This window comes from Bacillus rossius, chromosome 1 (genome assembly GCF_032445375.1).
Source record: "Bacillus rossius redtenbacheri isolate Brsri chromosome 1, Brsri_v3, whole genome shotgun sequence".
Lineage (NCBI taxonomy): Eukaryota > Metazoa > Arthropoda > Insecta > Phasmatodea > Bacillidae > Bacillus > Bacillus rossius.
In genome coordinates this window covers 188,536,487-188,563,591 of record NC_086330.1, presented here as the reverse complement: position 1 = coordinate 188,563,591, position 27,105 = coordinate 188,536,487, and the positions used below count along the sequence as shown (strand labels likewise).

Here is a 27,105-nt window from a genome sequence, read left to right as displayed (position 1 = left end):
ATAGCATGACACAAGTCATATCGCTAGCCAAGGCCCCTAAGGACAAAACTAACTTAAGACCGTAATCAGACTAACTACAGAACACACTGGCGCGAACATAGGTTATCTGCCATCACGTCAGCCGATCGATACTGTAGGGCGAATCGATGAATGGATAGTTCGACTTCAGTTGTTTACGCTTTTACGCATGTAAAAAACTATCTCGACACAATCCGAGTTATGGCAAACTGCAAATACCTTGATTACGGTCAAAAACACAAATTCAAGCATTTGATTAATTACACTTTCATAAACGGAAATGCAAATTTTGGGCACCAATATCGAAAAAAAAAGTAAATTAAGGGACTGTTTAAAAAAAAAAGTGACAAAAAAGTGATTGATGCAAAATAAGTGACCGTAAGTGAGTTAAGTGACCATTTTCGACCCCTGAACTATTTAAATTATTCATGAAATAAATACATTTTTCATTCAACTTTAAATAGAAAAACCAAAATCATTGCCTAAATGTGAGCCGGAACTAACACGTAACTATCATCGCAGTACACACTAACCACAAAAGACTGCGAGCTATCAAATGTAATTTAATTGGCACAAGACAGAGCGCGCGCATTGCATGCAATTCGCGAGCTATGGATATTGATATTGGACTACATGCACACATTATACAGGCATCAATGTAACCAAATATGAATGACGCCAACTAGCGCTTCTAGAATTTTAGATACTCTACACAGCGGCAATGAAGACGAACAGATAAAGATAGTGTCTTTAAAAGAAAATTTACATATCAGATAACTTCATAATTCTGTTAATTATATAAATAAACATTAATATCCTAATGAATAATGGATTTTAATTTTAATATACATCTTTTATGTGGGAAAATAAGTTTATGGGCAACATCTTACATGGGAACAAATAACGTATACAGTAGAACCCCGATTTAACGAAGTGCTACGGTTACCGAAAATGTTTATTCTAAATCAATGTTTCGTTAAATCCGATTTACCGATTTTCAATGACCCCCGCACTCATAATCGCATCCCTACGTTTCCATATCGTAAACAGGGTCGACGCTGATATCTTGTGCTGCCGTGCTATCTCAGACTTTGTCAAATTTCCATCTTCAATGTTTTTGATCTCGCTCGTACGGCCCCCGGTTTGTACGTACACCTCGGTTGTACATACAGATTTTCAGAAACCGTGAAAAATGAGGCATTCAATTTAAAAAAAAAATTTAAAAATAAGAAAAGTGTAAGAAATACGTTAAAGTTTATTAAAATACAGTCGCAACCTGCAGCGTTTATAACAAATACGAGCTACATACACATTGTGTCACAGTAAAAAATAAAAAATGGCCGCAAATTGATGGAAATTTACCGTCAATAGCGCGCCGTACGCGGAGAAAGGTCATTGTACTCGGTCAGCTGTTGTTACGGCGCGGCGTAGCCGCCGGCTGGCTCTCTTTGTTCGCTGAGCTGCGCAGCACTTATAAAAAACATATTCCAAAAACTAAACACCGCGTACAAAGCTCTTACTGAGAATAATAGAGCTGTAGCAAACCGTATGTATTCGGTACTGAGTAACGGGTGCGCCATCTAGTAACGAGTAACGAAACGTTACACACGGCTGCATCTCGTTACTCGCATTTTTCGTATGTTTTACGCATGCGCGCGCGTATTCGATGTGTTTACGTTACAAAGAACGATGTTTGTTTATTAAAGGAATTGTGTGTAGAAAAAGTTTGAGATTGGAACATAAACAACGTAAGAAAGTATTGTTTACAAAATAGAAATATGTAATTATGTTTTTGTTTTTTATTATCGCGTATTTTCACGTTTTTTTGTTCTTATCTTAAAAGAGATAGTATAAAAAAGCCGCTCTAATGAGATTCAATTGTTTTTGGTTAACAAAAACTGTTAATTATGAAATATTGTTAAATGTTTATATTCTATTTATTATTATTTACGCGACGTCATACTGTTTGCGTACACAATACGACTCTATTCGTTGCTGCAACATAACATAGCATGTTATGCGATATCAGAAGTAACGAGTAATGTAACGATACGATAGTAACGAGTACTAATTGTTATAGTAATGAATACATACGGGTACGCTTTTTTTTTCCTTACTTTTACATCTCTATAGAATAATGATAATGGCGTATTGGTGTGACGTTGTCACAAGTTGAAAAAACCTGGAGGATGGGAAAGGGAATATTTGGAAATGTGAGATTATTGCCTAGCACTGTTACTATGCGGGTGTAAGTGGAAGATAACGTGGTGAGTCAAGCCAGGAATAGAGGAGGGGGAGGGGGATGCGGACAAAGAAACCCTTCATGACGTCATGTGTCGCGGACAGTCTATCTATCCAGGCGCGCGCAATGGCACGCACCTACGCAATTCAGTTACAGCGCCCGGAGTTTTAAAGCAATTTGAACAATTTTTTTTTTTTAATTTTTTCGTATTTGGACAGATGATGCAAATGCACATATTAATATATAGTACCTACATTCTATTACTGACACCACAGAGTGTATTTTTTAATAATACCACTACAATTTACTTTCATTTTTTGGAAATCTATATTAATATTTTAATAAAGTGGTGTTTTTTGATGGTTCCTGAAAACCTTTACGTTAAATCGCTGTTGTCGTTAAATCCGTGTTCGCAAAATCGGGGTTCTACTGTATCTAACTGAGAAAATGGCGGGACCGAAACATTTGACCGACTAGATGGAAAATTGTATTGTACAGATACATCTTAAATGAGTTTTACTGTGATTGTAATAGTTGTATTTTCCCATTACAAGTACCAATCCGCCTGAAAACAAAGTTAAAACTTATTGGTGTTGCAAGGTGCTTTATCCCATTCATGTTTACTGTAACACCCCAAGTGTCTTAAAGAATAATTAAGTAATTAGATAAAAAGATTTGGAAACTTTCAATACTGGGGCCCTCAATTAATAACTATCAAAAGTCAACAACAGAGGCGACACTAGGAGTAAACAAAGAAAATTTAGTGACTCCCTACGAACACTTGGGAGAAAAAGGATCATTATTATAGATTAATTAAATAAAAACAACAGTTACGTCTATAGACTTCCTTATTTTATTAATCATAGTTCTTTCTTTTATTATAGATTAAATTTTCCTTTGTAACATCTGTTTTTCATTGATAAGTGATCTTACATAAATTCCTCACAATTACACTTATTATATCGTCCCTTAACAGCCAGAAGGGCCAACATCACACTTTTTTAAAAATTGAGGTTTTGTTATGGCAGTAATCATGGCCGTTCGTAGTATGTCCTGGCATATCACAGAAAATTGTATATTTATATTAAATAAAAAAGCATCTTTGTAAATACACCATAAATTATTTATATTTTGTAAATAGGATTTTTTTAAATGTTTTAATTTGATCCTGAACAATTTGACATTTGTGATGTTGGCCCTTCTGGCTGTTAAGGGACGATATTATATTCTTTAACTTTATTTACGATAGGGCCGGCCCTGAATGTATAACAAAAATTACAATATTTAAAAACATGAATGAAATTAACATCGCTAACTTTACAGGTTGTACATATAGTCCTTGCAAAACATTATATAAATTTCCTCTCTTAACTGTCTGCTGTTTTAACTGGGTTACACTATTTTTGAGTTCGTAAAGAAAATGATAGAATGATGCGGGTATCACCCGGGGCTGTAGGTAGACGGTGATCGAGGTAGTAGGCCTAAAGATGGTGGATTCTGCTCAGGATCCAACTCCAGAGGTTCTGGCAGAGGATTTTGGTTGCGCCAAACATGGAACCCTGTCTGAAACAGAAGTCCAAATTCCAAAGAATCAGACCTGTTTCCAGACAGTATACTTAAATGGCGCAAAAGGCCAATAAAGGGAAATGATTCGCGGTAGACGCAGAAATTTTCATGATTTAAGAAAAAAATATATAAATAAAAAAACTAAGGTTCTCTACTTTTAACTAAACTACTGACTGGTTTATATTAATTTTTAGATAGGGACTTCATCCCTATAGTCTGAGAAGACTACATAATTCGAGATGCGAGGCCGATAATTCGCCGAAGATCGCAGTAACAAACGGTACCAGTCAGTCAGGAGGTTCGCACCGAAGTCCCTTCAGAGCGGGATATCGTCAGTATGTAATAAGCGCGGGATCTCTAGAGAATGGGAGGGGGTTAGGCTATGAGCCGAAAATTACCGGCCCATCCGAAGGGGTCCGGCATACAAAATATTAGATCTTACTAGTTTGACTGCGCGACTGAGGCGCTATCTTTTGGTGGTAAGAAGAAGTACTAATAAATCTACTTGTGGCCGACGAGTGTGTCAATGTTAGGAGTATATGGAGTAACCAGTGTTGCCACCTAGCGGCCCGAGACATAAGGGGGAGAAAGGTTGTCGTTACCTCCGCGCGAAAGCGCTGGTGTCTGCGCTGCCGACGCCCACAAGTGGCATTAGTGACCAAAGCCGTCGCTAGATGTCGTTAAAGTCCAGAATCGTATCTGCGGCTGTCAAGCTAAAGATGGCCTTGAATTCGGTTACCGTCCCCGTGAGTTCACAAGCAGTCATCGCTCCTGGCTTCACTTCTGAGAAGAAAGAGGAGGGGGAGAAGGGGGGATGGCTTCAAAAAACGCATGGTCTGTGCTCGTGTCACATACTCTCCAGAACTGGGGTCGGCTAGACTCACAGTCACTGGGGTCAGAAATCGTTGGATCTGTAATGGTCCAGTTCAGCGATACGATAACTTGGCCGATCGCTTATCGATGGCCTTACTCTGCGGGTGTGCTTTGCACATTACCGTGTCACCTACCCTGTAGGGGTTAGGGGAGCGGTACTTATTGTACCTTCTCTGACTTGTTTGGTGAGCCAAATTTAAATTCCTACGCACCTTTCTCCAAATCTCCGCGATGTCCTTGGGATCATCCAGCAGTAGGTCTTCGAGAGACCAAAGATTGGAAAGGGGTGTGTTTGGCTTATAAGTAAACATAATCTCAAATGGGGTGGATTTGTGTCCTTCATGTCGGGCATAATTAAATGCCATCTGTAACCACACCAAATTACTGTCCCATTTTTCCTGCGCATTCGCGTGGAACGCTATGAGTGCCAAACAAAGATTTCTATTAAATCTCTCTGCGTGCGAGGGTTTCGGGTAGTGCTGTAGCCTTACAGAGTGGTATAAGCCAAACAAACTTAGAAAAAGCATCTATGCCCACAAGAAGCATAGAGTGTCCGAATTTGGATCGAGGAAATGGCGCTACAAAATCAATAAAAAGTTTTTGCATAGGTCTTACGGCTGTTTCTGAGGCAAGAAAACCGTACTGTGTATTTTGTGCAGGTTTACTTAGTGCACATAGCTTACATAACTTAACTCGCTGTGTAATGTCCTGGTGCATTCCTTCCCAAATCAAATGGCGTCGGATACCTTGAATGGTTTTATAAATACCTAAATGGGCCCCGAGAGGTGAACTATGGTAATATGTGAAAATCATATCACGCAGATTTTGTGGTAGAACAATTTTAAGGTGCCTTGGCTATTGTGTACGTTTTTGTAGGAGACCTTTAGCTAACTTATAAAATTTCGGAGCTGTACCAGCTTTAACTTGTTCAATTATTTTTGCCAAATATGGGTCGGCTTGTTGATGTGTTTGTATGTCCTGAAAAGCTAAGGGGAAATCGGTTAGGAGTGCCTGACACGAAATCTGGGGTTCCTCCTGAGATATTGTTTCGGAGGGGTTCTCGAACATTCGAGAAAGTGTGTCAGCCACAATGTTTTGAGTACCGCGAATATGTTGAGTATTAAATTTGAGAGAAGAAATTTTGGTGATCCACCTTCCAAGTTTTCCTAATTGTTTAGGGTAGGCTAACAGCCAGGCTGTAACGGTTCGTTACATACACAAATAAAAAGATTTAAAGCGTAGATTTTAATTGTTTTATTTTTTCAACTAGAATGCATAGACAAATTGAACCCAATGTTTCATTCACTCGTTTGACACGTACATCTGCCCGTCGAAAACTGCCCGCAGTTCGCTTGATGAGAATTAACCAAAAAAAAATAGCGTAGATTAAGTCCTTCAGTAATGTTTTACTGCAAGTACACGAAGATGGTGCGACCTTGAACAGGGCCGCACCCAGCGAAAACAAATTTCGCCACGAGCAAAAACGCCTACGAAGGTGGCCGTAATTTCTAATTACTGTCCGAACGAAATACAGTAGAACCCCGATTATCCGCGACTCGATCATCCGATTCGCGGATTAACCGCGATTTATGTCCATCAAGTCCAATTTTTTAGTTACATATAACCAATGATTCAAAATGTATGTAAATGTTAAAATACTTTGCAAAATGTATGTTGGTCAAAGTACTTTGACTCAGTCATGTTTATATACAAAGAAAGTTAAAAAAAATACTAGTCGATACATACGTATGTACATACTATTTTTGTGTTCTGTGTTACGTGAATAGATTATACACCGGTGCGCAATTCCATGTCCGCATGACCGGACTGTACACTTCCGCGCGCAGCACGGCGCCGTGCCACAGAGATTACCCGGCGCATGGAGACAGTCCATTCCATTAGTGTACGTTGTTGAAGCGTGAAGGTGGTGATAATTTTATGTATTGTAACAGTGATCTGCATTCCGACGGATTATACCGTTGTGTTGTGAGGAAGTGTTGAGCACAACATTTCATAATGTCATCAAATGAACAGAAAAGAAAGCGAGTGGTAATGTCCATCGACAGCAAAACAAAAATTATAGAAAGATTTCAGAGTGGAGAAACGATTGCAAACTTGCGACTGAGTTTAATGTCGGTAACACAACAGTGCGCGACATCATAAAAAATCGCGAAAAAATCCTTCAGTTTGCTTCACAGGCTGACACTTCAAGTGGATTAAATAAACGCAAGACGATGAACGAATCCACATTTAGCAGCTTGGACACTTGTTTGAATGGTTTCAACAGAAAATGTCGGAGGGTGTAGCATTAAGTGGCGTAATTTTATCACAGCAGACGTAATTTTTTTAAAAAAACTAGGTTTGACAGAAGAACCATTTTCCTGTTATATTACTTCTCCATTATTTTATGAGCACCAACTGTACGGAAGTGTGTGTGTTGCAACTAGTGCTTGGCACGCAAGATAAATTCAGCCTATCACTTGCTGACGCGGCGCAGTGATACAACGGTGTTTGTTTATTTCAAAACTCAGCTAAGAGTGAACGGAGAATAGATATAACGACCCCTCACGGTTCCCGAGATTAGGGTCGTTATAGAGAGGTGGTCGTTATAAGATTTCCGATCCATCTGCAACACTAAGTCTAGGCCGTTTTTGCACTAATTCCACGTTCAGCAAGCTAAAAATAAAAAATCTAACATTTTAAATTCATATAAATAAAGGGGGATAAAAACACCGTGAATTATACGAGACAAAGACACTGTTTCAAAACCATCAAATCAAGTCTCAATGCACTGGTATGAAAAATCTTATCTCGAAAAGAATTTTGAAGGCAGTCGTTCTGTAAAACAATAACCAGCCCGATGGTGTTACTGACACCAGAGCAATGAGCTAAGTGTGGCAGCGTCGCTTACGCGCGATGAAAAGAATGCGTGACCTTGGCAGCTATCAGCTGTCTTGGGCCCTCGGACTGGCGGGCGGCTAGTCACACACCTCGGTGCAACAACGACTCGCGTGCCCACGTCTGCGCACACGAAAGACTTAAAAACCACTGCTGCCCAGCACTAAGCAGTCTGCTTCTATGTCAACAACGCACACGCACACAAAGCATGAGTATATATGTAATCTCCGAATGTCCACAGATGGCTGTCTGTGGGCTAATGACCTTTGAGGCAAGCATGACTCGGCTAACCGTGATTTTCGATTATCCGACTCACTCGTCCCCTTCATTAACACGGATAATCGGGGTTCTACTGTATAAAGAAAATTAGGTTAATTTAATAATAGGCCTGGCTCCGATCACCAACGTGAAATTATCTCTTCAAAATACTTCAACATCATCTGCGAGAAGCCACCGAACGCGACCTACTCGTCCAGCGTTCGCCGGACGACTGGTGAAGTCCTGCCACACTCTCCTCCACGCAGGGAGTAGACATCACATGACCTCACTGACCAATCACACGCACGCTTCATTCACGCTTACAGATACAAGCCAATCACAGAACAAGTTACAATACATGAAAAAACCTTGTACATACAGAACTCTGGGCTTCCCCTGAGCTGTCTCTTTTCAATTTCACATCGAAATCGGGGACTCCCATTCTCGTTCTCTCTCCCACACCGTGAGACAGCAGTTATCACTCAGTTCCCACGCAGTGGGGGAATTACCGTCTTTATCTCGGTTGGCGGGGAAGCACTGTTTCTTTCTCACTTACACTTACAGGCCTCTCATGCCTCTCTTTCTATCCATCACACCAGACACAGTCCCGTGTTCTAGGATCATTCCACACGTTAATGAACACTACAAACAGCAATTATAATACAAATTACTTTACAAAATTAAAATCATTTAGAAATAACCTGAAAAAGTAGGCCTAAACAGGCAAAAAATCTAGTAGAGCGGCTCATTTGTTAATAATTACATAAAAAATAGTATTGATTGAAAATGTCTAATAAAATAATAAATACCTTCTTAAAAACATAGCAAGTGAAAATAACATATATTAGTATCCCTAACATCTGATTATACTGTTTCATAACTTATACATCACTCAAAAAACATTGACTTATTTATATTTACCTGTACCAAAAGAAGTTTAAAAGAAAATTATTTATCTTGGAGGGCAGGGTTCTGCAATGCTACATAACCCCCCCAACTTTTCAATTAAATTAACACTATATTTAATTGAAAAGTAACAAAAGTGAAAAACTAATCTGTACAAAAATAAATACAAAAACATCCTTAGACTCAAATGCATCCTGTCATTACACTCTTGTTTATAAAAGAAATTCAAAAACAATTATTTTCATAAATTACCAAGATTTATACAAATTTTCTGTTAAATTTAAAATTGAAATTTCAGTTTTGGTACAGTCAACAATCCTCATCCTTAATGTTCTCTTGGTTTCATTAATACAAAATACAAGTAGTTTCAAATTTAATTTCTTCACAAATTTCAAGCAGTGTTCCCTGGTCTACGAAGAATCTTCCTTTCATCACCTAACTCAACTCTGGTTGGAACAGCTGTGGACACCTCTACACAAACTGCAACAACCCCGACAAACTTAAATCTCGAAGACATAACTATCTCAGCTGCACTAGCTGGAACAAGAACTGCAGGAATTACGTCCCTCTGACCACCTGAAAACCATCTCGACGACAAAAACAATCTCGAGGACGACTAACCTACTTCAGCTGTGGAGCACCTCGACACTAGCTGGCAAATCTAACCCCAATTGACGATAAACAACAACAATCGCCTTCTCAAGACGACAACTGCACGACGACGGATAACTCCTCTATTACCAGGACCCCACTACTTTCATCAATGAATCAACCAAATCCTCCACCCCTCATACTTGCACCAACAAACTTCAAAAACACTGCTAAATTCAGACTGTTGACCAAACTTCCGACGTTATCTTCCTACCTCTAATGCCTTTATTATTATTATTATTATTATTATTATTATTATTATTATTATTATTATGAAGATTTTTCTAATAGAATAATTACTGAAGATCTCATGAATAATATATATATGAAGAAACAATATGACAAATAGAATGACAAATACATTTTTAAACTTCCTTCCACTCTCAACAGTGAATCCACCATCTCCCTCATACAGCAGGTTGCTGACCCGTCTTCAAAAAGACGCAACCAAACCTTCATTTCATTTGGCCATCCTGGTCCCAGGGTCCTACTATACGGTATGGTTAAGGGGTGAAATACTCTACAGAACCAAGATCACCAGTCTCATTTATTCTATGAAGAGAACGGGCTTGGAAATCTCAGCGGAAAGAATACTCCATCCAGTAATATTTTTGGAACTCTCAGCGGAGTTGTATCATCTTCTCCCTCATGACATAACATGCCCAGAAATCTCAGCAGGGCTGCATCATAAACCTCACTAACAAACACGTCTAGAAATCTCCGCAGGGAACCCACGGCTTTACCGGCAGAGAAACATGCCCCGAAACCTCAGCAGGGCTTCCATCTGTCATTCCAGGCAGAAGAGTTTGTTTTGTCGGACCTAGAGAACGACATGTAGGTCCAACAGACCGAGAGACCCCTCTTCCCTATCATTCCTAACTCCTGAGCTAGCCGAAAGGTAAGGGGCGCCCAACTAAAACCCTTTTAGCTGCTAGTCAGCTCGGCTAACCTACTTCAACACCACAATACAAGTATCACTTTACAATGGTAGCGATAACTGAATGGTACAGATATTACAGTAAAGTTTCAAACTGTATTAAAACATATTTTTAATTTACACCTTTACATACAAACATTTCAACCTTATTTATTCTTTACACAACATTTTACTTTATATTCCATGGTCTTAGCAATGACACATGCCAATTCGTATAATTCACTCTGTACACATTATGGCCTACAATGGCCTCAACTTGATATGGTCCATCATATAGTTTGAAAAACTTATGAATCTTATTATCAATCAGCGAAGACAACTTATGTGAAGCAATCAAAACTTCATCACCCTCCTTAAATCTAATTTGCTTAACATTTTTATCAAATTTCTTTTTTCTCCCACTAGCTTTATACATTAGTTTTTCCCTAGCATTTTCTAACTTGTCTTTTAGCTGCATTTCCTCATTTTTAGGAAAATTAATTGCCTTTTGCAATCTCGTGGTAGGCAAAACCTGTAACATCAATTCAACAGGTGTGTATCCTGTACTCTCATGCCAACAATTATTTATCAGTTTTTCCACTTGACTTACAACAATTGCCCAATGGCCATGGTTTTCATTACAGTACACTCTAAACAACCGTCCCAATTCTCTCATCACCCTCTCTGCAGGGTTAGCAGCTGGATGGTATACCGCAGTGTATCCTAACTCAATACCCAAAATACTAGACAATGTTTTCCACTGCTCACTTCGAAATTGTGGTCCATTATCAGAAATTATTTTTTCTGGAAGGCCTATCTCTTTTATATACATGTCCATTACCTTCTCAGTAACCACTTGGGGGTTAGCCCTTTTAATAGGATACAATTTTACATACTTAGAAAAAACATCTACTACCACCAAAATATACTTAACACCTCTTCCTTTAGGTAAAGGTCCAAATAAATCAACACACACCACTTCTAATGGCTTACTTGCCAAAATATTACCCATCAAACCTTGACATTTTTGATTCATTACCTTAGTTTGTGCACATAACAAACATGATTTGATACACTTAGACACTGTCCTATACATATCCCTAAAAATACAAAACTCTTGAATATATTTAACAGTTTTTGTTACCCCAAAATGACCACATTCATTATGCATTAGAGCATATATTTCATTTCTTAAATTATTCGGAACACAGAGTACCCACTTAGGAATACTATTACTTACATTTTGAAACAAATGACCATTTTTGATTACAGATTTTTCCTTGATTACATTTCTACAATCTGAAGATTCTAATTCTTGTATTACCTTACTTAACCGGGAATTCTTGTTTACCTCTTCAGTCAATTTTTTTGAAAATTCCTCTATACCCTCCTCTATTTCTTTTATCTGTTTACTTAAACTGCGAATTTGAAACTCTTTTACTCTTGCTGATTGTGAATCTGTTACTACTCTGGATAAGGCATCTGCAACTACTTGTTCTTTGCCTGGTATATGTTGAATGTTCAAATTATACTCCTGCAAGGCTAGGATCCATCTGGTAATACGCCCATGTAAAAGTTTACAAGAGCTCATGTGGCATAAGGCCTTATGATCGGTAAGCACTGTGGTTTCCGTTCCATAAATATATGTGCGAAATTTTGAAACAGCAAATACTATACTGAGTAGTTCCTTTTCTGTGGTAGTGTAGTTTACTTCAGCTGCATTTAAAGCCCTGCTGGCAAAACTAATTGGAATCTGTTCCCCATCCTGATTTATCTGAAAAAGCATGGCACCTACTGCTTCATTAGATGCATCACATGAAATGTAAAATTTGTCATCTAATTTAGGATGATATAACAAAATCTCCCTTTCCAATTCCTGTTTAAGATTTTCTAATGCCTGATCCTGAGCTTCACCCCACTCCCAGCACTGACCTTTCTGAAGCAATTTTCTTAACGGCCCACAAATATGACTGAAACCTGGAATGTATTTACGAAAAAAATTTAAAAAACCTACGAGTCTCTCTAATTGTTTGCTGTTTCCTAGTGGAGGGTAGTTCCTTACTGAATCCAGCTTATCAGGGTCAATATGAATTCCTTGGGCATTTACAACATTTCCTAAAAAGGTAATTTCATCCTTCAAGAACTCAGATTTCTGCAAGTTAGCTGTCATGTAGTCCTGTAGTTTTTCAAGGACTAACTGTATTACATGGCTGTGTTCTTCAAAAGTTTTTGTAGCAATTAAAATATCGTCCACATAAATTGTTACTAATTCCAGTACTTCTGGCCCTAAAACTTCTTCCAATCCTCGAATAAAATGACTCACAGAAACATTTAAACCAAACGGCAGTCTTTTGAAACAATATGTTTTCCCTTGATACAAAAATGCTGTACAAGTTCTAACATCTTCAACTAACGGGATCTGCCAATATGATGCAACTAAATCAATTTTTGAAAAATATTTACAACCCTCAAACTTTTGCAACAATTCTTCCATAGGTGCTGGTGATTCCCTATCTGGTATTATTATTTGGTTTAATTTTCGAGCATCTAAACATAACCTAACCCCTCCATTTTTCTTTTTTACCACTACCATGGGATTTGAATATTCCGAGCTACGCCTTTCAATAATATCCATACTAATCATATTTTGAATTTCATTTTCTACTGCGGGTCTTAAATTGTAAGCGACTGGGTACTGTCTCTGCTCAAAAGGTTTATGTTCCCTCACTTTTAGTTCACATCTGTATTTATTATTTAAACCTGGGAAATTAGCAAATGCTTTATGTTGTTTCTGTAAAATCTGCCTTAATTCTGCCTGTTGCTGATTCGTACCGCCTTGAAGCAAAATTTGTTCAACATCAGTTTCTGTAATATATGTTTTTTCTAAAAAATTACATTCCATTTCTAGTTCATTTGCACCCATTTCTCCCTTTAACATTTGTAACTGGAATGATCGTGTTTTCCCATCTGCTTCAAAAGCAATTTTAGTCCCCATCAAACATATACATTGTTGTGAATAATCAATAACAGTTTCATTTCCTTGTAGCCAATCAGCTCCCAACATTATTTTAACACTTAGCCCTTTTATGACAAGGAATACAATCCACATGCTAATATCACCGAATTTTACTTCTAAAAGGACCTGTTTTTTCACATTTTTGTTTCTAACCCCGGTAGCCCCTACTATAGTGACATTAGATACTGGTAACACTGCTAAAGATTTAGTGATTTATTTCCTAATGAGTTAAAAAATTCTTCCGACATCGCAGTTACTTCACTGCCAGTGTCAATCAACATTTTTACTGTTGTTTTTACATCACTAATTTCCCCCAAAATATAAGGACATGTACCCATTTTTCCTTGAACAATTTGGTTACCCGATTCTTCAATATCATGTAATAAGTCATCCCTATCATGTGAGGTAGTTTTATTATTACAATTTTGCAAAACCTGGCATTGTGATACTGCCCCTCTTGCATTTGCTTGTGGGGGGTCTGAGGCTCGATCCTCCCACTCTATTGGTTTAAATTTCCATTGTCTCGTCGTTCCTGTTGCGGTGGTTGTCGCTGCCCCTCTGGTGCCCTCCCTTCTTGCTGTTGCTCTCGTCTCCACCTGGGTACCCTGTCCTGGCCCTGGGCATTACCTTGCTGTCCCTGTCGTGGAGCCTGCTGTTGGTTGCCTGGCTGGTGGATCCTCTCCCTGGGTGGTCCCTGTGGCCTGCCTTGGTACTCTGGGTCCCTGCCACGGAGCCCCTCCTCTCGTTCATCTCGTCGATCGAGAGTTTCGAGCAGCGCCACTACCTCCTCAACACTTTTGGCTCTCAATCCTAGGATGCAGTTTTGTACATGTCGATTGAAATGATGTACAATATGAGAAATAAACCGTTCATATGTTATCGGATTACTGAGGTATTTAGCCTGACTGTACAGTCGATGAACATAATTTGCCATGGACCCATCTCTTACCCCGTGTTTGCCTGAAAACAAATATTGTAAGAAATCATCCTGTACATAAATTCCCCAATATTTATCAAGGAATGCTTGTTTAGCCTCTGCAAAGTTTTTCCATTCACTTTCCTTTTGCATTCCCCACTGTAATGCATCACCGGCCAATTTTGTTACAAAAAGTTCTACCTGTTGTTCGTCAGATCCCTTAAGATAATGAAATACCTTATTACATTTAGTGATGAACTGTATAGGGGTAGCTCCCCTATTATCCCCATAGAACTTAGGAACATTCTTCTCAAATGTGTTAATTTCATCGATGGTGAGTACTGAACTACAAATGGTGCCATTATTACCGTATTTACTCGCATATAGGTCACGGCAATTTTACCAGATTTGATGGGGAAAAAATGAAGTGCGACCTATATGTGAAGAATTTTTTTTTTTTTTAATTTTTGAAGACTTTTTTTTGCAATATTTTGCTTCAAAATGCGAAAAAGAAGTTTATATAGGTATAGACAAATTTATTTACAATGTACACAAAGTGAAACCCCTTATTTACGTTACCGTTATTTACGTTTTCCCGTTATTTGCACTATATTCTTCAGGTCCCGTTTAGTTCCCATTTAGTCCAATACAATACTTTCATGCAAATTACGACTCAAAAATTGAATCCATCCCGCTATTTACGTCACGTAACAAACATAAGCAACCAGAAAATACCGTGGGTACTTTAAGAGTAGATAAAATTAGCTAGTAGGCCTAAAAACATTGTGAAAAACGTAACGTTTATAGTCGGCAACGAACATTTTAAATAGCAAAATATACATATTTTATAACATGAAAAGTTGCTTTTATTTCTAAACATGTAATAATTTAAGCCTAGGCGTGTAAAAGTCTGAGTAATTATAGCAGGAGACAATCTAAAATGCACGAGGGAAAAACGTAAACTCACGAATGTATGAACGTGGCTGATTGTTAATTTCTGATACTGTATTTATGTCACAACTTAGCCGAAATACTGGTACAAGACAAACTTCACAAGATAAAATGAGCGGAGTCTTGGTAACTGTTTTATACGTATTTTATAATTTCGGAAGTATTGTACAGTTGCCGCATATTTTTTAAACTAACAATTTATTTCTGGGGATCGTAATTAATTAATTATTGGTATCAAGACATCAAGATGGACGTAAACTTGAACATGTCACGGCAGCGAGAAAACTGGTGCGTATACCAATAAACTGGTATTAGAACTGGATAAAATTGGTACACGGGAGGTGGAGCTTATATTTTTTCCCGCAAAGCTCTCATCTATTGGTTGGCTGCTGATGCAAGGTCACGAGTCTGGGCGGAGCGTTGAGTGAGTTATACTGCGCATGCGCAGCTCAGTGAACAAAGAGCGAGCAGGCGCGCCGTAACAGCAGCTGATCGAGTACAATGACCTTTCTCCGCGCACGGCGCACGGCGCGGTAATGAATTACCGGTGCGACCTATATGGGGGGAATCTTAAATACCAAATCCAAGACCTCAAATTATGGGTGCGACCTATCTGCGATGGCGACCTATATGCGAGTAAATACGGTATCACCTCGAATTCTAGCCAATTTTTCCTCAACTTTCTTTAGGCATTCCTGACCAACTTCATCTCGAAACTTCTCGAAATGGTTACCAATTCTCCTATTTTCCAGTAAAACTTTTTCAATATTAACCTCAAACTTGCTTTTGACATCCTCAATTTCTCTTTCATTTAATAAAATACCCCGGGCATTCGCATTCGCTTTACCATGTACTTCAATGAGCTCATTGTGGTCCCTATCCATGTTAATTTGAACCTGTCTGATATTTTCCTGTAATGCCGATATTTTTTCTACATGTTCTTGTATATTATGTTTCATTATTCCTACACTTTCCTTTACACTGCCCACCTCCCCATTACAGCTTTCCAAGCCAGTCTGTAGGTTATCAATTACAAACTCACATTTCTCAACCCTTTGTTCGCATGTACCCAATTGTTCTTTCATTTCTGTTTGTATGCGGTCAATTTTAACCTCCATCTTAACCAGTTCCGTTTGCATTTGTTTTATCATTTCGGATTTCACCTGTGAAATTTCCTGCCTTATTTCCTGTGTGTTTTGTGCTAGACTCTCTTCTAATTTTAGAGTAAGATCCTCTTTTAATTCCTGTTGTCCCTGTTTAATTTCCTGTCGTCCCTGTTTTATTTCCTGACTGTTTTGTTTCATTTCTTGTTGCATTGACAATAGTAACTGCAAAATTTGGTCTGACCCCCCCATAACCTCAACTGGGCTATGAACAGTTGGATGTGTTCCCTGTTGACTACTTTCAGCAAGATGTTCCATGTTTTCATTTATTTCCTGTTGACATGAAATTTCCCGTTCAATTAAACTTATTTCCAAATTTGGATTTGACTGTTCTGAATTTTCTATATTTTCCTGAAAACCTATAAAATCTGATTCGCTACTGTTGGTACTAGTGTTGTCCATGTTGACATACACAAATTACAAAATTTTACACAAATACAAGTTAAATTCTCAAAACCAATACAAATAACACAGTTTTCTTAAATTTTCCACTTGCTATTATCGGCGACTCATCCCACGTTGTCCCACGAAGTGACGATCTCGAAGTCCCGCGATGCGACGATCTCGATGTTCCGCGATGAGACAGGCCTGAAGTCCCACGACGCATTGGGTCGCTCTGTCCCGCGATGTACCTCTTTCCGTCGTTTCTTTGGAACACTTAACTCGCTGTAACAGCCCGTCGTCTCTCGCCGCATTCGCCGCTCAGCTGCACCGAAAGTTCTGGATCCACTTCGCCGTTTTCTTCTGAACTGTTCAATATTTGTCGTAGAATTTTTTGTCCTTTGAGGTTATCGTAGTCACCAACTGTTTCACGAATGTTTATATTTTCTTCTCTACTGCCGAAATGTTCGTCTTAATCTCAGGGTCGTGTCCAAATTCAAGCCGCGCGGCCGGGCGCCAATTGTAACGGTTCGTTACATACACAAATAAAAAGATTTAAAGCGTCGATTTTAGTTGTTTTATTTTTTCAACTAGAATGCATAGACAAATTGAACCCAATGTTTCATTCACTCGTTTCACACGTACATCTGCCCGTCGAAAACTGCCCGCAGTTCGCTTGATGAGAATTAACCAAAAAAAAATAGCGTAGATTAAGTCCTTCAGTAATGTTTTACTGCAAGTACATGAAGATGGTGCGACCTTGAACAGGGCCGCACCCAGCGTAAACAAATTTCGCCACGAGCCAAAATGCCTACGAAGGTGGCCGTAATTTCTAATTACTGTCCGAACGAAATATAAAGAAAATTAGGTTAATTTAATAATAGGCCTGGCTCCGATCACCAACGTGAAATTATCTCTTCAAAATACTTCTACATCATCTGCGAGAAGCCACCGAACGCGACCTACTCGTCCAGCGTTCGACGGACGACTGGTGAAGTCCTGCCACACTCTCCTCCACGCAGGGAGTAGACGTCACGTGACCTCACCGACCAATCACATGCACGCTTCATTCACGCTTACAGATACAAGCCAATCACAGAACAAGTTACAATACATGAAAAAACCTTGTACATACAGAACTCTGGGCTTCCTCTGATCTGTCTCTTTTCAATTTCACATCAAAATCGGGGACTCCCATTCTCGTTCTCTCTCCCACACCGTGAGACAGCAGTTATCACTCAGTTCCCACGCAGTGGGGGAATTACCGTCTTTATCTTGGTTGGCGGGGAAGCACTGTTTCTTTCTCACTTACACTTACAGGCCTCTCATGCCTCTCTTTCTATCCATCACACCAGACACAGTCCCGTGTTCTAGAATCATTCCACACGTTAATGAACACTAAAAACAGCAATTATAATACAAATTACTTTACAAAATTAAAATCATTTAGAAATAACCTGAAAAAGTAGGCCTAAACAGGCAAAAATCTAGTACAGCGGCTCATTTGTTAATAATTACATAAAAAATAGTATTGATTGAAAATGTCTAATAAAATAATAAATACCTTCTTAATAACATAGCAAGTGAAAATAACATATATTAGTATCCCTAACATCTGATTATACTGTTTCATAACTTATACATCACTCAAAAAACATTGACTTATTTATATTTACCTATACCAAAAGAAGTTTAAAAGAAAATTATTTATCTTGGAGGGCACGGTTCTGCAATGCTACAAGGCGAGTGCCTGATTATCAGTTTCCAATAGAAATTCCCTATGTTCCAGAAACTGTCGGAATTTATCGATACCAAACTACTGCTAAACATTCCAATTCATACATTGAAGGTGCTTTCCTTTCCTGAAAAGTTAATGTACGTGAGGCAAAGGCATAGGGTTGCCTGGCACCATCTATTTCCTGTGACAATACCGCCCCTATAGCAACCCTTGAGGCATCTGTTTGAAAAATAAAGGGTTTACTAAAATCTGCCATGCACAGAACAGGTGGATTCGCTATGGCTTCCATCAAGAAATTAAATGCCTTGCCTTGTTCAGGACCCCAAGTATATTGTGTATTTTTCCTACGTAACGCATTCAAAGGTGCCGCAAGCTCGGCGAAATTTGTTATGTATTTGGCATAAAAATTAGCCATGCCAATAAAACGAGCTATGCCCTTTGCGTCTTTAGGTGGTTTGAATTCCTTGATCGCCTGTGTTCGTTCTGGATCAATTGTAACACCCTTGTGTGATACCAAATGACCAAGAAAAGAAATTTCGGAAGCAGCAAATTTTACCTTTTTTGTATTTACAGTGAGGCCTGCCTTGCGCAGTCTTTCAAGGACAAGAGTCAGATGCTGGATGTGTTCCTCAAAACTTTCTGAATAAATTACAAGATCATCTAAATAATTGTAAACAAATTTAAATTTTAAATCTCCTACTACTTGTTCAAGAAGTCGTGCGAGTACTTGAGCACCTGTGGCCAAGCCGAAAGGTACCACATTATACTGGTAAAGATTCCAAGGTACGCAAAATTTGGTAATAGGTTTTTAATCTTGTGTGAGAGGGATCTGATGGTATGCCGAATTGAGATCGAACACACTGAAATACCTGGCCTCACTAAACCAATGAAAGGCCGAGTTCAAATCTGGGAAGGGTGTTTGCGGTATTTTAATCTGTTTGTTCAGTTTCCGATAATCAGTGAGGAAACGTTGTTCCGTGCCCTTGGGCAATAGAAATGCAGGTGAACTGAAAGGAGAATTAGAAGGTTCTATTACCTTAATATCTAACATTTTCTGTAGATGTTTTCGCATAATTTCTAATGTTGTGCGAGATCTCGAACCTCGAGAAAAATTTCGAGAAATATTGCATTCTCGAACAGCGAGCGAGAAAAATAATTTCTCGAAAAAAAACGAGAATTTTTTTTGGTACCAGTAACAACTCAATTGATAGTTGTATTTTTATATGTTGAACATTACACACACACTGCCATTATTTTAGTTTAAATGTTTTAAAAATACCAAACGCGTCTGCCTGTTTGGACGAAAAATTATTTGGCGGAACACAAAGCAAACATGATGCAATCATTAAGAGATATTAGACTAGCCGATAGTCAACCATCCAAAACCTTTATCAATAACCGAAACTGTGAATAAAAACTGTCATATGAAATTCCATTTTATCCTGAAAGAAAAACTGCCGTATTTAATTTTTAAATTACGTAAGCGTAATACATAATAAAATACGTTCGAACCTAACCTACAAAATTGGTTTTGTTTACATACACGTTATTACGGTAAAGTTATTAATTAATTTAGTCATAATATTTTGTTCGGTAATGTTTAATAGCATACTGAAATGTTGATTATTACGGCAAAATACAAAATTTACTTTTTAACGAACAAAAGGAAATGGTGGTCATGCTGCCAGACCGAGTCTGCTTCGCTGTTCCGTTTCTTATTTCTTTCCAATAAAAGACTGCGCAAGTCATGTGATTATTAAATGGACTGGAATGTAAAGGAATGGATTGAACACGCAGAACAATTCACGCCCTTGTATTACGTAAAATTACGTGAATGTGTGTGTTCAAACCCGTTGAAAAGGCAGAATAAATAGTATGTTCATCCCATTTCCTTTTCCACCTTTGTTTCACTCAGTCGTAAGACGTCACGAAAGGCCTTTTCACAATACCGCGATGCGACGCGATCTGGCGACGCGATGTAGCGAAGGCAGCGACTTAAATATATGTCGCCAGCTAGTGCACTTCATAATAGCGCGAAGCGATCGCCATGCAACTGGCGGAAAAAAACCGAACCAGCCTGCACTCTGCTGGGGATATTTTACAACATGGTTGTAAACAAAAGTTTTTGGCAGGTATGTATATTCAGATTGTTGTTATTATATTTGTACACTGACTGACTGGTACAAGCATTTATTTATGGATAGGAATCGCGAAGCCCATAATATATTTCTAACCAAGCATTATTTTTCTCCGTCTGATTACAATATTTGTTACTAGAAACATCGTACAAACACGGCTTTTTCTGAACTTCATCAATCAGACAGTCTTCAAAACTCATTTGAATTGAACAAAATCCACGTGTTGTTTACTAACATTACTTAGATGCATCAATACATCATTTTTTACCTCTTGTTTTCAGTTATTCTTCTTCTTTACCACAATCTTGTTTCTGATTGGCTGTTATTTCTGACGTCATTAGCGACATCGCCTAAGCGACGAAACAGCCTCGTCGCCAAGTTAGCTGTCGCGCATCGCGGGCGATGTAGTTGTGATTGGCTGGTTTTGTATGACGTCACGTCACATCACGTCGCGTCGCGTCGCATCGCGGTATTGTGAAAAGGGCTTAATGAATCCCGCCAAAGCCTCCCTAGTATCAATTTCTTTGTTTTCATTACAGTACCAGAGTTTCCCGTTTACGCGAGCTACTCAGCGGGTATGAATAAATAATGTGACGCCTGTAAAATGTTATTAGGAATATGAGAATAATTTCCTAATACTGCTTTATCTCTAACTGCGGCGTAACCAAGTGGAGAAAAAAAAGTGTTGCGGGAATATAACAGTTACACAGAAGTAAACTTTGTTGTCAAATTAAACTTTGATTTTACGGTAAAATGAAAGATGTGGACATATCAGTGTGGCAGTATTACACTAAAAGTGGCGATAAGTCAACGGGAACCACGATTAACATGTTAGCTACTAGACTTTTACCTAAGTGAGTGAATGTTTATTTATAATTTAGCGTACGCTTACATAACATGTGGTGCATGTCAGTTGTGCACAGGCAACTAAATTGACATTCTATATGATAAACAACAGTTTTATGTACAGAACAATATATTTTGAAAGTGATATCTAGAGTAAATCTTGATTTTTTAAAAATTTCTCATTCTCGTCTCATTTCTCGCGAGAAAAATATTTTCTTTCTCGAAAATTTCTCGAGGCCTAAATCTCATTCTCGCACAACCCTAATAATTTCCATTTTAGAACCTAAAAGTTGATAAGGGTGACTTTTGATTGGCGTGGTATCAGTCAATTCAATTTGATATTCAATTAGGTTAGTTCGACCTAATTTCTTAGTTAGCACATCTGAAAATTCGTTACACAAATTTTGAATAGGAACTTGTTTACTGGGCTCGAGATGATCCAGGGACAAAGAATTTCTCTCGTCAGTGTTGGTAGAAACATTAGTAACTTGTCTTGACCTATTATTTTCAGGTTCCATGAATGATATGACAAGATTTTTATTAAATTTAAATACAAAACTTCCTGCTTGTAGATCAATCAAAATACCTATTTTAGCGATGAAGTTGGAGCCTAGAATAAGCTGCGTGGCTAAGTTATCTGCCACAAGAAAAGGGAAATTCCAAGTGAATAATTCTATCCTGATTTTCACTATAGCCACTTTGGATGTACTAATTGGTTCGTCCGCTGCAGTAAAATAGCGTACATCCGTGACTTCTGTTTTCAGAACCTGCATGTTATTCTGTAATTCCCTAAACAAATCGCCTGAAATAAAACTAGGAGTAGCTCCTGTATCAATCAGACCAATAATTAAATTTTTGCCAAACATTGCTTTAGTGTATGGTAATACAGTTCGGACGTGACCGAAAATGTTGTGACACGTTTTCCTTTGTTAGTCAGACTAACACACGTTTTGCAAATTATTGTGAATTTCTCAGAATTTTCTTTATGATTAATTTGCTGTGTTATGATCTTCTTTTTGTGTTTTCTGTCTTTTTCTGTGTATTTCTTTCGTTTATTTTTCTTGTGTTTTTGTTTTCCTGTGTTATGCCTTTTTTGATTTTCATTTTGTTTTTTGTGATTCGTTAGTATGCACATTATGAACAGAAAAATTCCTCTCGGATGAAGTTTTAGGTGGACCAGTGTAACGTTGCAAGAACACTGCCCTCCTAAATAAATATTTTTTTTAAAACTATTTTTATGCATGTAAATATTTCTTAAAAAAGTCTTTCTAATGATATTTTACCGTTTTTATGTGTTTAAGGGTTGATATTTTTCACTTGCTATGTGTTTTAAGAATGTACCTTGTATTTTAACAGACATTTTCAATCATTAATAATTTTTATGTAATTATTCACAAAGAAGTCGCTGTACTAGAATTTTGCCTGTTTAGGCCTACTTTTTCAGGTTTTTCTCAATAAGTTGAATTTTGTCAAATAAATTGTATTATGATTGCTGTTCTTAATTTTAATTAACATGTTGCAATATAATTATAGACCACGGGACTTTGTCTGGGCTGGGGTGATGTGTAGAAAGAGAGGCATAAGAGACGTGTAAGTGCAAGAGAGAAAGAAACAGTGATTCCCCGCCAACAGAGATAAAAGATGGGATTCCCCACTGGTCGTGGGAAATGTGTGATAACTGCTGTCTCATGGTGTGGGAGAAAGAAGGAGAATGTAAAGTCCCTGGCTCTATGGAGAGAAAACTGTTTTCAATATGTGTTCTGTGTTCCTATTGGCTTGTATCTGTAAGTGTGAATGAAGCTTGCGTGTGATTGGTCGGTGAGGTCATGTGACTTCTCCTCCCTGCGTGGAGGAGAGTGTGGCAAGAGTTCACCAGTCGTCCGTCGAACGCTGCACAAGTAGGTCGCGTTCGGTGGCTTCTGATATTGAAGAGATAATTTAACATTGGTGGTCAGAGCCAGGCCGATTATTTATTTATTTATTATTTATTTATTTATTAAATTTGTGACATGCACACCAACAGCCGAAGCTTTGGAGGTGTGCACAGAACAAGTAATAAAAACACGACACATACAAACGAATAAATACAACATAAACAGGATAATAAAAGACGACACATCCAAGCGAATAAATACAACATACACAGGATAATAAAAGACGACACAATAACAAACAAAACAAAACAAAACAAAACAGCAACAGAGATAATCTTAACTAAATGATCTAGAATGGGAAGAATAAACAGGATTATAAAATTACTCAAAATATTAGGGTAATCATAAAAATTAAAATTTAAAGTTTTTAATAAAATTTTCATATTTATTGAAATTTGAGATAAGTCTGTAAATTAAATCATTATTATTGTGTAAGGAACATAATAGGGATCGAAGGCGGCTTTTGAACTGCGGGACTCGAATACCAGAGTTATCAAGTAAGTATAAGCAATTAATTTTTGAACTATAGCACTTAAACACAAACAGGGCATCCAGATGGATGCGACGATTTGAAAGAGATTCTAATTTGGGTAATTGATGGTGTCTAGAACTAATTATTTTGAAAAATTTATTTTGTATGGATTCAATTTTGTCACTATCGGTGGTGTTAATACTGTTCCAGATAACTGAGCAATATTCGAGTTTACTTCTGACTAAGGACAAATAAAGAGTAAGAATGGATTCAATATTAGATGCATAGTAAGTTATATAATTTATTAAATATAAGGTTCTACGGGAAAAGGATACTAAAGAATTAACATGTTGATGAAAGAATAGTTTGGAGTCAAGAATAACACCAAGATCTTTTATACTAAGAGATTTGGAAATTTTTGAGTTGTCAAGAAAATAATCATATTTAACTGGATGAATTTTCCTTGTGAAAGAAATAATTTTTGTTTTATCTTTGTTAAGTGAAACTAAATTCATTTTACACCAATTATCAATTTCAGTAATATCAGATTGAAGAAGCAGACAGTCATTTAAGGAGGAAATTTCTCTGGATATTTTAAGATCGTCAGCAAACAGAAAACCAGTAGTATGATGAAGAACTTTAAAAATATCATTGATATAAATATTGAATAGTAAGGGAGATAAAGTACCCCCTTGAGGCACACCAGAAGTAGCATGATATAAAGTAGAAGTTTTTTTATTAAGTGAAACAAAGAAACATCTATCTTTAAGGTAACTAGTAAACCAGGTTATATAATTATTACAGAGACCGAAGTTAGAAAGCTTAGCTAGTAAAATGGAGTGATTGACAGTATCAAAGGCTTTAGCCAGATCAAAATAACATGCATCAACCTGCCCCCTTGTTGTAACTTTATTGTATATAGGATTAATAAATGAGAGAAGATTAGTAGAAGTTGTCATACTATTTCTAAAGCCATGCTGATTAGGAGCTAATCTGTTGTTTATTGGGAAGTTAATATGTTTAAATATTATTTTTTCAAAGATTTTAGTAAAGCCATTTAATAAAGATATAGGCCTATAATTAAATACACTGAGTTTACTACCCTTTTTATGTATGGGAATAACCTTAGCTATTTTCCATTTAGTGGGAAATACTTGTGATTTTAGACTTGTATTAAATAGATGCAACAATAGAGGCATTAGAATAAAAGAGCAGCCTTTAATAATGAAATTTGGTATACCGTCAGGACCAGTAGACATAGTTGGTTTTAATGATTTAATTCCCCATAAGACCTGGCTTTCTGATAAGAATGATACAGGAATTGAATCGTGAATAATATCGGGATCAATGATACGAGGGTGGTTGGTGGATGGTACATATACACTAGCAAAGTACTTAGCAAAGACATTAGAAAGAATACCTGGATCATTACAGATATCACCATTGACATTAAGAGAATGAGATTCACTATAACCATTTTTCATAACATTGACATATCTCCAGAATTTTTTAGGGTTATTCTTAACCTTATTATTGATACTACGATTCCAATTAGTTTTATCACGCTTAATAAGATTTTTAACTAGTGCTCTATATTTAGAGAAAAGAAGGTAATACTGAGTATTATTGTTTCTTTTATAGAGTTTATGAAAGTGTTTTTTAGATTTTAAGGCATGAATTAAATCACCAGAGAACCAATAAGGATGTTTAGAGGCCTTACGTGTGGATAATGGAATGTGAGTATTGATTTTATCACAGATACAAGATGTAAGTTGATCTACAAGAGCATCTACATCAGTGGTGTTATAATATTCATCCCAATTGTGGGTTTTTAGAGAGTTATATAGGCTTAAGTAATCACCAGCTTTGTAGTTTCTGAAAATAGAATCTGGAGTAAAATTGTGTGAGGTCGCCTCAATATGTAGTTTAATAAGTAGGGTAGGATGATAGATATCCTCTTTGACCAGAGATTCAACAGCTTTTTCAACCACACAATGGGATAGATTAGAAAGACAAAGATCTAGAAGATTATTGGAAGATTGTATTAGGTTGTGCTGAATTAAATCCAAATTAGATATGAAATCAAGTAGGCACTGAGCCTTGGATCTGACATGTGCACGGGCAATATTGAAATAGTGATTACCTTTCCAATCTATCCCAGGTACATTGAAGTCACCTAAGATAATCACATTATCATGAGAATTAACGAGTTTTTGTTCAAGAGCTTCAAAATACAATGTGAATAGATTAGGTGATGTAGTTGGAGGAAGATAAATATTACCCAATGTTAAGTACTTATTAAAAGCAATTTTAATATTAATCCATACGGCTTCTACTCCACGATAGTCATATAATTGAATTAGCTGAACAGAAGGGAATTTATGTTTATTCACTGCGATCAACACTCCGCCACCACGTTCCATTGATGAGAGTAGCGGATCCCTATCAGTTCTAAAAAAAGGATAATTATCGGTGAAATAATGAGCATTGATACATCTTTCGTTGAACCAAGTTTCTGTTAGACAGATTATGTCATACTGAGTATTAATAAGATTATCAAAGAATTCAACTGATTTTGTTCTAAGTCCTCTAACATTCTGATATGCAATTTCCCATTCATTAAGATTGGGCATTCACTGGAAAGTGAGTAGGAAGCACTCCTCCAGGCCCTGGCATAGAAGTTGCTGGCGTAAAAGGTGACGATGTACTGCAGGAACTTGGAGGTAATTGGGTAGAATTGCCGAGAGCTTCAGGAGATGAATTAGTACTAACAATTTGGTCTTGATGCAGTTTTCCAAAGAAAGGACTGATTAAACAGCCACTGGGCCAAAAAACAATATTATTAATTCTACTAAAATCTTCTTCCAGAACAGATACATGGAAGGAGGCGTAAGAATTATGCTTTGTCCGGAGCTTGGCCACTTTGACTTGCTTGAGATTTAGTTCGTTGGAAATATAATCTACGACTTCTTGTTCCGTGACAGACGGCTCAAAATGCGTGACAAAGAGAGCTTTTGTTTTTTTGTAAATAGGTTTAGCAATTGTTCTTAATGTTGAAACATTCCTGATGCCAATTTGCAAGGGATTTTTCTTACGATCCGTGTTAGATGATTTTCTATCGGAGTTTTCATTATTCGTGGACTTGCGTGAATGTTGTACTACGGTAAAGCCGTCTTCGTCGTTTAAGTTAACATAATTTTTTTTATATTTCATTCGGACATA

The 27,105-nt window shown here is 37.5% G+C and overlaps 2 protein-coding genes across 3 annotated transcripts in view; both read right to left on the bottom strand.

Moving 5' to 3' along the window:
• LOC134527153 (zinc finger MYM-type protein 1-like) overlaps positions 1-27,105 on the bottom strand; it is a 75,586-nt gene that overhangs the window by 31,274 nt on the left and 17,207 nt on the right. The gene's annotated exons all lie outside the window — the stretch shown is intronic.
• Positions 13,852-27,105, bottom strand: part of LOC134541392 (arrestin domain-containing protein 3-like) — an 82,155-nt gene continuing 68,901 nt past the window's right edge. The window contains exon 7 of the mRNA XM_063384856.1: positions 13,852-14,066. Within this exon, the coding sequence (XP_063240926.1) occupies positions 13,852-14,066 (215 nt within the window). The remainder of the gene's footprint in view (positions 14,067-27,105) is intronic.